Source organism: Leuciscus leuciscus (genome assembly GCF_965113295.1).
Source record: "Leuciscus leuciscus genome assembly, chromosome: 9".
Classification (NCBI taxonomy): Eukaryota; Metazoa; Chordata; class Actinopteri; order Cypriniformes; family Leuciscidae; genus Leuciscus; species Leuciscus leuciscus.
Genome location: NC_138733.1, coordinates 566,339 through 579,202, shown reverse-complemented (window position 1 = coordinate 579,202; position 12,864 = coordinate 566,339). Strand labels below are relative to the sequence as shown.

The 12,864-nt window shown below is 44.0% G+C and overlaps 1 protein-coding gene across 2 annotated transcripts in view; it reads left to right on the top strand.

The window, feature by feature from the left end:
* clcn2c (chloride channel 2c) overlaps positions 1-12,864 on the top strand; it is a 60,740-nt gene extending 47,876 nt beyond the window's left edge. For both annotated transcript variants that reach the window (XM_082179999.1, XM_082179998.1), the window contains 12 exons: positions 1-35; positions 348-417; positions 623-733; positions 6,429-6,642; positions 6,826-6,959; positions 8,182-8,306; positions 8,619-8,721; positions 9,936-10,003; positions 10,486-10,524; positions 10,600-10,704; positions 10,896-10,982; positions 12,284-12,864. The exon at positions 1-35 is cut by the window's left edge and continues 121 nt beyond it. In XM_082179999.1, coding sequence (XP_082036125.1) covers positions 1-35; positions 348-417; positions 623-733; positions 6,429-6,642; positions 6,826-6,959; positions 8,182-8,306; positions 8,619-8,721; positions 9,936-10,003; positions 10,486-10,524; positions 10,600-10,704; positions 10,896-10,982; positions 12,284-12,427 — 1,235 coding nt within the window. In that variant the 3' untranslated portion in view covers positions 12,428-12,864. The remainder of the gene's footprint in view (positions 36-347; positions 418-622; positions 734-6,428; positions 6,643-6,825; positions 6,960-8,181; positions 8,307-8,618; positions 8,722-9,935; positions 10,004-10,485; positions 10,525-10,599; positions 10,705-10,895; positions 10,983-12,283) is intronic.

The window sequence follows — 12,864 nt, the reverse complement described above, 5'->3', positions numbered from 1 at the left end:
TCTTCATCATCCTCACCATCTTCGTCTTAATGAAGGTGAATAAACACACAAGGCATGTTCACACGTGTCAGGCAAGGTTCGGGATATCGCATTATAAAGGCTGGATGGAAATGCCAAGTTGCACATAAAAACACAGTTTTATTCCCTAATGTTTTATGCCATATTCCAATTTTGGATTGAAACAGACAAACAGCTTTACTACCGCGACTACACCTCTCCTTTACTCTGAACCCTGGTTGTGCTTTAAACACTCCTATCATGATAAAGCTGTTTTAATATATACAGTATTTGTGAATGTGTGTGTGTGTTGTTGTGCTTTAATTGTGTTACTGTCGTCTGTTGTGTAGTTCTGGATGTCTGCGCTTTCCATAACCCTTCCTATACCGTGTGGTTCCTTCGTTCCCATATTCGTCATCGGTATGTGTTTGTGTGTTTATATGAAAAAATATCAGTATTTTTTGGGGCATTTCCACCTTTTTAGGGCCCGTTTGACACCATGATAACTAACACCATAAAGTTTAAATCATAAAGTCCAGAAAAATCTGAAGTGAAGTGAAGTGAATGTGTGACCGGACTTTAAGAGCCTTTAATAAGACGAGTGTGAACTGAATGTGTGTTTCAGGAGCTGGGTTTGGCCGTCTGGTGGGTGAAGGAATGGCCACTCTGTTTCCAGAGGGAATTAACACAGACGGACACATATATCACATCGTGCCTGGAGCGTACGCTGTCGTGGGTGAGACACTGGATAGTGTGTTCTGCTAGTTTCAGCCCGACGCAATTATCATTTTCACGTCCTGTGAAGCGTTGTTTAAATAGCAAATGCATTTGCGCACATTTGTGTACCCATGGGCTGCTGGTCTGAGAACGAGGAGTGTTCAGGATCATTGTTGGCGCGTTGCTATTTTGAGGAACTGAAATAGACTTTCTAGTATTTATTTAGTTATTTAAAGAGCGCGTTAGTAATGTGCGCCTATAGGCGGGTCCACAACGCGAGTACACTCTGCTTATTACACACACACACACTCTGGTTTTTACACAGACAGGGAAGCGCAGCATCACACAAACATGCCAAATATTAAAAATAAAAGGATTACAATGTAAAAGATTATTATTGTGTACATAAAGATATGATGAATCCGGCTTGTCCCGTAGATGGTTTGCTTTAACCACACACACACACACACACAGCTTTAACCACACACACACACACACAGCTTTAACCACACACACACACACACAGCTTTAACCTCGCGCACAAGCAGATCCGTTTCCTCGCTAGAGAAGCGTTCAGTTCCCTTTCGTAAAGGGAACTCCCGCTGCATCGATACTCGATACTTTGGGGAATGCCCTCGGCATGACGCGTCTGAAGTCTGTAATGGAACTATTCCAATCTTGATTGGTGCTCGTCACTCGTGACGTTGCATGTGACGGTGATCCGGAAGCTATAAAAGGGCAACGGAACATAGCCGTATCAGCTTTCTGTCTTCAGCAAGCGTTCTGTGTGACTGTATTGTCTTATTTGGTGTTGTTTGTCAATCTCAATATATATATGGCGAATATAGAGAAACGACTCAGGCGGTGTGCGTCCCCTTGCTCGCGCTATTTGAGCGAGGGTGACACGCACTCGTTTTGTGTTGTTTGTCTGGGAGTGGAGCATGCACGGGCAGTGCTCGAGGGCGCTGTCTGTGCAAACTGTTTTCAGCTATCTATGAGAGAGCTCCGCTCCCGTTTGAGCTTGTTCGATCAATCAGATCAGGCTCGCGTTTCCAGTGCATCAGGCCCCGCGTCTGTTGAGGCAGCGCGCCGCTTGTATGCATGGGATTCGCACGTGGAGCTGGCAGATAACACTGAGACGGTTGCGACCCTTTCTCAGTGTTTATTAACCAGCTCCACTGGTCTCGCGCACGGTTCGGAAGCCCGCGCTGCGGCTTCTTCCGACCGTGTTAAAGACACAGTGTTTGATTTATCTGGCTCCGAGGGGTTAGATATTATCAACACTGAATCACATAAATATGGGGATTCGCCACCCCATATTCCCGTTATTGAGGAATTGCTGGAGGTTGTGACCAGGGCAGTGGTTAAATTAAACGTTGAATGGCCATATAATAAGCAGGAAGCGACTAAGAAGAATAAAATGGTCGCTTCCTGCAGACCCAGTCACAATCTTTGTGTCAGAGCCTTCCCTTTTTCACTGATCTTCATACTGAGGTATCGAGATCGTGGGAAAATCCATGTTCATCTCAATTATTTTCCCCCCATGTATATATTTACTCATCTATTAGGGAATCTAATGAGAATGGTTATGGGGTGATGCCTCGGGTTGAGGAATATTTTGCGAAATATTTTCTCCCTGACGTTGCGTCACCCCTGATAGCTCAGACACTTCCCTCCAAATCTCGTACATCGAATTTGTTAGGGAAAGCTTATATGGCGGTGGGTCGAGCCGGTGCATGCCTACACACGATGGGGTTATTACAGGCATACCAGGCTGACTTCCTCAAAGAGGTGGATGATAACTGGGAGGTCTCACTCAACGGTATTACTGAATTTCGTAGAGTAGCTGACTTATCTCTCCGTATTATTAAGGAGACGGCTCGTGCTATTGGCCGTTCTATGGCAGCAATAGTCGTCACAGAGAGACATTTATGGCTTAATCGCTTGGGGATCGAGGAGAAAGACAGGGCTTTCCTTCTCGATGCCCCCCTTTCACCTTCTGGCCTCTTTGGCGACGCGGCGAGAACCGTTGTCGAAAGGTTTCAGGAGGCAGAGCGACAATCAGCTATCCCCAGTTGTCAATCTAGGTCTCATGGGGTTGCTGCCAGGGGGCAGCCTCAGGGGACAGCCGCCAGTTCAACATATTTTGAGAAGGTTTCCTCTCGTGCCCCCCCGTATAAGGCTTGGGGCCAGAAGAGACATTCTCGTATGAAGCCCTCTATATCGAGGACAGGTCTGAGGACTGTCTCTCGGGCTAAGATGGCTTCAACTAAGAGGTCTTGTCGTAACACGCAGACCCTTATGGCCGTTCCCCCAGGAGAGCGAGTACAGGAGTCTCGCCCCCTTATACAGCCCTTAGGAAATCGATGTTTACTTCCCGCCGCCGATGGCGCTTCGGGACACATCGGCTTCCAGCGAACACAAATCGCAGTATCTGCCCGGAAACGTTGCGGCCCTGTCGAGTTCGCCGCCTCTCAGGAGGTCTGTAGAGAGCATATTTCGGTTAGTTCCTGCCAGTTAGCTGCTTCAGGTCACCGAAACCATTTGAACATTTTTAGCCAAGGCCAGTCTCGAGGGACTGGCCCCCATAATAGCATATTTAGACACCCCGAGGGGTCTTCAAAATATAGCCTGGAGGGTCCTGCTTACAGCGGAGCTAATATAGAAATATTATCTACTAAGGGTGGTTCACATGTCTGCCAGCCCCGAGCAGGGTTGGTTCTTGGAACAGGAAGTCAAGTCTCTCTTAACAAAGGAAACCTCAAGGTGAGCTCTTCCTCGGTTTCGGGAGCCCGGGTTCTACAGCCGGTACTTCATAGTTCCTGTGAGGGAAGGGGAGTAAGGCCTTGTTTCGGATCTCAGGGTAATGGATCAACCTCCGAGGGGGTTCAGATTCAAGATTCCGACTGTCAGTCAGACCAGCTCCGAGGACTGGTCTGTCGTGATAGATCCACAAGGCCCTTAACTCCTCATTCCCTTCTAACCCCATCACGGGAAGTTTCCGAGATCTGCTTTTGGGGGAAAAGCACATCAGTTCCGGATTCTTCCATTCGGCCTAGTATTGTATCCCCGCACCTCCTCGGAATGCATGGTCACTGTCCTAGCTCCATGGAGTCTTCAGGGCATCCTCATTCCTGTCCATTGACTACTAGAGCAGACGGTTCAACACCGAGGTGTTGTTTCGAGTCTCGTGAGGTGCTAGGGAATATGGCTCAGAGTCTAGGAAAAATCACCAGTGCCTCTTCAGAGAAACCGATTCCTGGGGGCGGTGTAGGTTATAGTCATGATGCAGGCACAATTGTCTCCAGCTCAGACACTCATCTTCCTTACCATAGTCATGAATATCAAGCTAGGCCAGGCCACCACTACGTGACCTTATTAAAGAGTGGGCTCGCTGGCAGCAGTGTTCAACATACTATTCTTTGGCCTGCTGTACATGGGGGCCCTGTAGTAGTGGCTCAGGACCAATGGGTTTTCCCCGAGAGGGAACCCACTCCGCATGACCAGAGTTACGCGCACATGCCCTCGTTTTCTGATCATGGGGAGGAAGTTATGGTTCCTGCTCCTAGTACCTGTGTTGGAAACACAGGGTCTGAGGAAACTTCAGAGAGACCATTAGGTTCTATTTTTGACAGACACTATGTCGATGGTCTCTCTGATCAAAGAGGGGGCAGTCATCCTGTCGAGGCAGGGGCTGCAGCCCGGGGATTTCGAACTCCACCCCAAGTTGGCTTTAGCCGGGATGGAGGTCGGTTTGTCAGAGGTGCTCCTGTTTCCCCTTTATGTGGACGGCCACCTTCTGCGCCACCTCTCCCATGCTCTTCCAGCTCTGCTGGGTTTGGATATCATGATACAGACATGGTTGAGGCCATGTCTGTGTATACTTTCCCCAATTGTTCTGCCCCCGGGGGTTCTAGAGTACAAGAGGGTTCAGCAGTACGGGATCAGCTTACTCTTAGTGGCCCTGTACTGACAGGCCCAAATATGGCTTCCAAACATCTGGGCCCTTCTGGCAGGCCTTCCGCGGTGAATCCGGATCAGGATGGTCCTCCCTCTTCAGCCCAAGGTCATGATATTTCACCCTTGGCGGTAGCCCAGGAAGCTACTGGATTGGCCCCTGAGGGGGACCAATTCATAAATTCTGGTCTCTCAACCGAGGTTGTTGAGACCATTGTAAACTCTAGAGCCCCCTCCACGAGGAAACTTTATGCATTTAAATGGAAAAATTTTATTTTATGGTGCAGAGAACATCAGTTGGACCCAGTTAACTGCCCAGTGGCTTCAGTACTGGAGTTCCTCCAGAATCGTTTCTCTGACGGGCTCTCCCCGTCCACGCTTAAGGTCTATGTGGCGGCTATATCAGCCTTCCACACGCCTTTAGGGGTGGGCACGCTGGGGACACACCCACTCATAATTTATTTCCTTCGTGGAGCCAGGAGGATGAGGCCTGCTATCCAGCCTAGGGTCCCCACGTGGGACCTGGCAGTGGTCCTCGAAGGTTTATCCCTGGCACCCTTCGAACCCCTGGATAAGGTGTCTGAGAAATTTTTATCCTTTAAGGTAGCCTTCCTGCTCGCTATTACTTCCCTGAAACGAGTTGGCGACCTGCAGGCGCTATCTGTGGCTCCCTCTTGCCTCGAGTTCTCTCCTGGCAGAGTGAGAGCCATTCTCCACCCTAGACCTGGCTACGTGCCTAAGGTGCCCACAAATGTGGCACGGTCTATAATCCTTCCGGCCTTTCATCCTCCACCGCATGTGTCGGCTGATCAAGCTAAGTTACACTTGTTATGCCCGGTCCGAGCTCTTGAGGCCTATGTACATAGGACCTCGGGCTGGAGGAAGTCGGACCAGCTGTTTGTGTGTTTTGGGTTATCCAAGAAGGGCTCCCCGGTCTCCAAGCAGACTATTAGCAAGTGGATAGTAGAGGCTATTTCTTCAGCTTACGAGGTGCGCAATCTGCCTTCACCTCTCCTGATAAAAGCTCACTCAACCAGAGGAGTGGCATCCTCTAGAGCCTTGCTAGCAGGGGTTTCTCTTCAAGAGGTCTGTGATGCCGCTGGCTGGGCCTCCCCACACACCTTCATCAAACATTACAGTCTGGATCTGTCCTCTACACCAGGTTCACAAGTTCTCATGTCTTGAGTGTGCCAGATTGCTTCACACCAGGGCAGGGTCTCTCAGTGTGGCGGCGTGGGTATTCGTTCCCCAAAGTATCGAGTATCGATGCAGCGGGAGTTCCCTTTACGAAAGGGAACGTCTCGGGTTACATACGTAACCCGAGACGTTTTTCCACTTGTAAATAGTGAATCCGCCATGCAAGCGCAACTGGCTTTTAAAGGGAATGAGACTCTGATTGGTTTATTGCACGTTATAACCAAAACACACCCATTACTCGTTAAGAGAATAGAGACAAAACACACTCATTACTCGTTAAGAGAATAGAGACAAAACACACTCATTACTCGTTAAGAGAATAGGGACACCCCTTTTAGACCAGCGCCGGGAGCGCCGACCATTTGTCCCGTCGTTAAACTAGCAAAAGTGGATTCGGACACTGTAATTCTCTCTGTGTTTGATGAGCAGTCACATGACTGTGTTTGATGAGCAGTCACATGACTCTCTCTGTGTTTGATGACTCTCTCTGTGTTTGATGAGCAGTCACATGACTCTCTCTGTGTTTGATGAGCAGTCACATGACTCTCTCTCGTGAGCAGGAGCAGCAGCGCTGACAGCAGGAGTCACACACACCCTGTCGACCGGCGTGATCATGATGGAGTTGACGGGTCAGATTAGCTACACTCTGCCCATCTTGATCTCTGTGATTCTGGCCAACATGGTCTCTCAGAGTCTCCAGCCGTCCATCTACGACACGGTTATCCGCATTAAGAAGCTGCCGTACCTGCCCTTGCTCCGATGGGGACACCGCGAGTGAGTCTCTGCTTTCACTTTCATATCTTCTCTTTCTGTTTTTCATCCTGTGCACCACCTACACCTACAGAGCTGCTGTGAAACAATCTATATTGTTAAAAGCGCTGTATAAATGATGGTGACTTGACTTGACTTGACTTGTGCATCAAAGAATTTGGCAATTACCTCTTTTTCTGTCGGTAGGAAATGTAATATTCGTGTGGAGGACTTTATGGAAAGAGATGTTCGCTACGTCACACTGAACTCCACCTACAGAGACATTAACAGGATCCTACGCTCAGGAAATCTGAAAATGCTGCCTGTGGTGAAGTCTGCAGGTACAAACACATCTCTTACTGGAGTAACGTTCAGAGAACATTCAAAAGTAACGTTCAGAGAACATTCTAAAGTAACGTTCAGAGAACATTCAAAAGTAACGTTCAGAGAACATTCAAAAGTAACGTTCAGAGAACATTCAAAAGTAACATTCAGAGAACATTCTAAAGTAACGTTCAGAGAACATTCAAAAGTAACATTCAGAGAACATTCTAAAGTAACGTTCAGATAACATTCAAAAGTAACGTTCAGAGAACATTCAAAAGTAACGTTCAGATAACATTCAAAAGTAACATTCAGAGAACATTCTAAAGTAACATTCAGAGAACATTCAAAAGTAACATTCAGAGAACATTCAAAAGTAACGTTCAGAGAACATTCAAAAGTAACGTTCAGAGAACATTCTAAAGTAACGTTCAGAGAACATTCAAAAGTAACATTCAGAGAACATTCTAAAGTAACATTCAGAGAACATTCAAAAGTAACATTCAGAGAACATTCAAAAGTAACGTTCAGAGAACATTCTAAAGTAACGTTCAGAGAACATTCAAAAGTAACGTTCAGAGAACATTCAAAAGTAACATTCAGAGAACATTCAAAAGTAACATTCAGAGAACATTCAAAAGTAACGTTCAGAGAACATTCTAAAGTAACATTCAGAGAACATTCAAAAGTAACGTTCAGAGAACATTCTAAAGTAACGTTCAGAGAACATTCAAAAGTAACATTCAGAGAACATTCTAAAGTAACATTCAGAGAACATTCAAAAGTAACATTCAGAGAACATTCTAAAGTAACGTTCAGAGAACATTCTAAAGTAACGTTCAGAGAACATTCAAAAGTAACGGTCCAGTAATGTTTGTAGAATGATACAATTGAATGATTCCTTAACGTTCACGTAACCATGATATTTTTTTCAAAGAACATTCAGAAATAAAGTTTTTATAACCTAATGGGAACGTTAGCAAAATGTTTGTAGAACGTTGGGAGAAAATATCAAGTCAGCTTTATATTTTATAATGATATTAATTTTAATTATATATATTTTTAAATTTTAATTAATTTATAAATCAGCCAAGATAATATGGATTGTGAAAAGTAGTATACCAATAACCATTACATTATAGAGAGATAGAGAGATAGACAGGTATCCAGTATTTATGCACATATTTATGTTATTCTGCCTGTCCTGATCCCTCTGTTTGATTCCCTCGTGTCTCTCAGAGTCGATGCTCTTGCTGGGTTCTGTCGAGCGCGCTCAGTTGCTGGCGCTCCTGAAGCAGCGAGCGCAGGACCGGCGAGGAGGACTTGTTCCCAGCATGCCTTACAGCTACAGGGTTCACTTCCAGGTCAGATGGTGAACGCTTGTCTGATATAATAAGAACAGCTGTTGCTGTGCTTTCAAGCCAGCACTGTTCGAAATTCCTTATTATTTTAATTTCCCACAATTAGAACCAAAGACTAAAACCATCTTTCCTAGAACTTTAACATTATTTTACTGATATCTCCATCACAGATATCTAGTTCAGGCATTGAGAATGGTTGTGTGTGTGTGTGTGTGTGTGTGTGTGTGTGTGTGTGTGTGTGTGTGTGTGTGTGTGTGTGTGTGTGTGTGTGTGTGTGTGTGTGTGTGTGTGTGCGTGCGTGTGTGTGTGTTCTAGACGTCCACAGAAGAGTCTCCATCCACCTCGGCTCACCCAGACTCCTCTAAACCTCTTAAACCTGTCCTGAAGAAGTCGGCTGTAGAGGAAGAAGAGATTACAAGTAATGTCACATTCGTTTTGGTCAAATATTTTACTCCAAAGTATGCAGTTTCCCATCAACAGCACACACTGTCACATGAACTGAAGGAACAGAGGGCTTAAATACATGAGGAAGGTAATCAACAGAAATAGAAACAGGTGAGGACTAATTAGGGATTATGGTAACGAATGCACGACTAGAACTAAGGGTAAGTTTACCCGACAACGATATGTTTAAAACTGAGAAGTTTTTCCTGTGAGTTTTCCGTGTACAGACGACACCATTGTCAGAACGATCCCCATTCACACGGATCCGCGAAAACGATTAAAAACGCTGTATTCTGCTGTCAGGCCAGTAGATGGTGATGAAACACTATAGATTAAACACGTAATACGCATGTGCACGACGTCATCGTCTTCAGAGATTCACGTTTTTGTTGTTTACACAGAGACCGCTTTCAAAAACTTGCACTTTGAAACCCGTTTGAAACTTTGCGTTTTCAGGCGCCCAACACACTGTTGTTGTGTAAACGAACGGCCAAAATGCATACAAAGCTACATTTATGCCTAGTTTTTCACATCTTCATGGACACCACAATGATTTCCCTCATGTGGTAATATTTTTCCTTGTAATTATGTATGGTTTGCAAAAATGGGAACTGCTGCTTCTGTGTGTAGATGAGAGAAGCAAAGTGTGCGTTGTGCACACACTACATTATGGCCAAGCATGCGCCCTTAAAATAGCATCTGAACGTGCCACTGACTTTAGACTAGGTTTCTCCTGGTCAGTGGAGGAACTGTTTTCTGAAACTGCAAAATAGCACCAGGGAAAGTTTGTGGCGGAACACGACTCCTCTTTTCGCTGAACCGCCCCCGGGAGCGCAAGTTCATTCCCTAGTTTACCGACGTGCGTCTGTGGAGGGAAGAGTCCGCTGTGTGTCGGGTGAGAAATAGGAATGATACATGCGTCGTGTACAAAGTCAATTGCGCTGGGTGCAAGATAGGGCTCTAGGTGTGTTTGACTTGAAGTGGCGCTGCACAGACCGGTTGGTGTGTGACATCAATGAACCGCAAGAGCGATTGGAAAGCTCCTCCTATCGAACACACCTACTGTATTGAGAAAGACAATGAAAGACTGAAAGCTAAACTACATGTGACCGTGACCGTGACACACACACGTAGCGGACGTACAGTACAAACAGCGCATTCAGACACGTCTCTTGTCTTCTATCTCAGATCCGTATGATTCTGGCATCAGTTTGAAGAAGCTGTGCTGCTCTCGGCCTGACATCGACGCACTGCAGGTGAATCTCCAACACACACTAATGCTGCTCTTGACATTTACTCCGGTGCTTTTGAGGAAGTGATTATACCTAACTTTGGATAAATTGCAGATGTGCTTGAAATGCATTTCCTGTCGTTGTGGACGTGTGGACGTGTGTAGGGTCCGTGATTTCTGTGATGAGGAAAATTTAGTCATAAGATTTTTACAATATAAGATGGAATGTCATGGAATTTGGATGAATAAATTAAAAGTAGGGCTGTACATTCAATCAAGTCACGATATGTCTGTGATAATAGTAATAATAATAATAAAACAACGTGAGTGTGTGTGTGTGGTGCTGGTAAACCCTACGCTATGAGGACAAAATGTCCCCACAAACGTGGAAATTTTTGGACATTTGGAAAAAAATAATTCCCCATGAAGAAACAAGCTAATAAATCATACTAAGTGATGTTTTTAGAAAATGTAAACAGAAAGCTTTGTGACACCTTCTCTCTCCAGGACTACCCAGACACAGATGATGATACGATACTTCAGGAGGTGAGGACATCTGAACACACACACACATATACAGTACACACACACACTCATTCACATCTCTGGTTTTGAATGCAGATTGAGGAGTGGGAGGAGCCACTGCTTGACGAGCAGGTGAACTTCAACAACTGCAAGATTGACCCCGCCCCCTTCCAGCTGGTGGAAGGCATTTCACTGCACAAGGTCAGACTGTGTGTTCTGTTTATTTAGCTTTAGTTTGGGGAGAAAACTGTAATGTTGTAATTGTTTTTTGACTTTAGTTTCAGGAAATGCATTGTTAATGTTACAGTATATGTCACTTTAAACATCAAAAAGAGGAAAAAAGGTGATTTGCTCTGACATTCCCATTTAGCATCTCAATCTCTCTCTGACAGACTCACACCATGTTTTCTGTGTTGAATCTGGATTACGGTTACGTCACCGGTATCGGACGACTGATTGGTGTTGTTTCACTGAAAGAGGTGAGAGTTCAGTAGACGCACAACAATCACATAAAATAGTTTGAGCTGAACACATCTGCACATCCTCTACACTGAGGTTCTTCATTGGTTTATTGTTTAGAACAATTAGAGAACATTCAAAAGTAACGATCAGAGAACATTCTAAAGTAACGTTCAGAGAACATTCAAAAGTAACGTTCAGAGAACATTCAAAAGTAACATTCAGAGAACATTCAAAAGTAACATTCAGAGAACATTCAAAAGTAACGTTCAGAGAACATTCAAAAGTAACGTTCAGAGAACATTCTAAAGTAACATTCAGAGACCATTCAAAAGTAACAATCAGAGAACATTCTAAAGTAACGTTCAGAGAACATTCTAAAGTAATATTCAGAGAACATTCTAAAGTAACATTCAGAGAACATTCAAAAGTAACAATCAGAGAACATTCAAAAGTAACGTTCAGAGAACATTCAAAAGTAACGTTCAGAGAACATTCTAAAGTAACATTCAGAGAACATTCAAAAGTAACGTTCAGAGAACATTCAAAAGTAACGTTCAGAGAACATTCTAAAGTAACATTCAGAGAACATTCAAAAGTAACGTTCAGAGAACATTCTAAAGTAACGTTCAGAGAACATTCTAAAGTAACGTTCAGAGAACATTCTAAAGTAACATTCAGAGAACATTCTAAAGTAACATTCAGAGAACATTCAAAAGTAACAATCAGAGAACATTCAAAAGTAACGTTCAGAGAACATTCTTAAGTAACGTTCAGAGAACATTCTAAAGTAACGTTCAGAGAACATTCTAAAGTAACGTTCAGAGAACATTCTAAAGTAACATTCAGAGAACATTCTAAAGTAACATTCAGAGAACATTCAAAAGTAACAATCAGAGAACATTCAAAAGTAACGTTCAGAGAACATTCTAAAGTAACGTTCAGAGAACATTCTAAAGTAACGTTCAGAGAACATTCAAAAGTAACGTTCCCATAATGTTTGAAGAATGATTAAATGGAATGTTTCCTTAAAGTTCTCATAACCAAAAAAAACATTGAACTTTTGAACTTTCAATGAACCATAAATTTTTTTCATAACTTAATAATAGAATAAAAGAGAATAAAAACAAAAAACGAATTTAGTTCTCAGTTGTTTACTCTAGAAAAATCCTGGTTTCAGGTTTGCCAAATAAACTGCTAATTGAATTATCCAAGAAATGATCCTTCTTGGACGTTCGCTCGCTTTGGTTTCCATCAGAATGCATGAATGAATGTGAGCTGAGGAGAAGAGAACATTAGCAGCTGTTCTCCTGTGTTGTAGCTGCGTAAAGCCATCGAGGGCTTCCTTCCAGCCGACGGCGTGAGGTTACGACCCGTTCTGGCCAGTTTCAGAGACCGAGGCGTCAGAGGAGCCCGGATCGAAACCGCCGAGCTCCACAAACTACTGGACCATCAGGCCAGCTAGAACACCAGAACCCCAGAACACCTCAGGCCGGCACAGGGGAACCAGAGGACGAGCGCACACACGCTTTCATCTTTCTGCCCAGAGACGTCCTCACTGGAGAAAACACTGTTATTATTCATTTCTGTTTGGGTTACTCTGTAGTATTTATAATTAGCTGTGTGTAAAAATAATAGAAGTCAATGGAAACGTGTGTGTTTGTTGCAGAAACGGACTGAAAAAGTAAAAGAGTTTATTGGTGCTGTTTAAATGTGTTTATATTGAATGTATAATTGTTTTGTTTTTTTATTACCACATTTTTAACAGAATCAACCCTGAATCCATTTGAGAGTTTTTTATCTAAAGCAAACTTTTAAAGAGGTCATGACATGAGAAATCAAACTTGCCTTGATCTTTTGACATATAAAAGGTCTTTCTACCATTAAAACATCCTGCAAGTG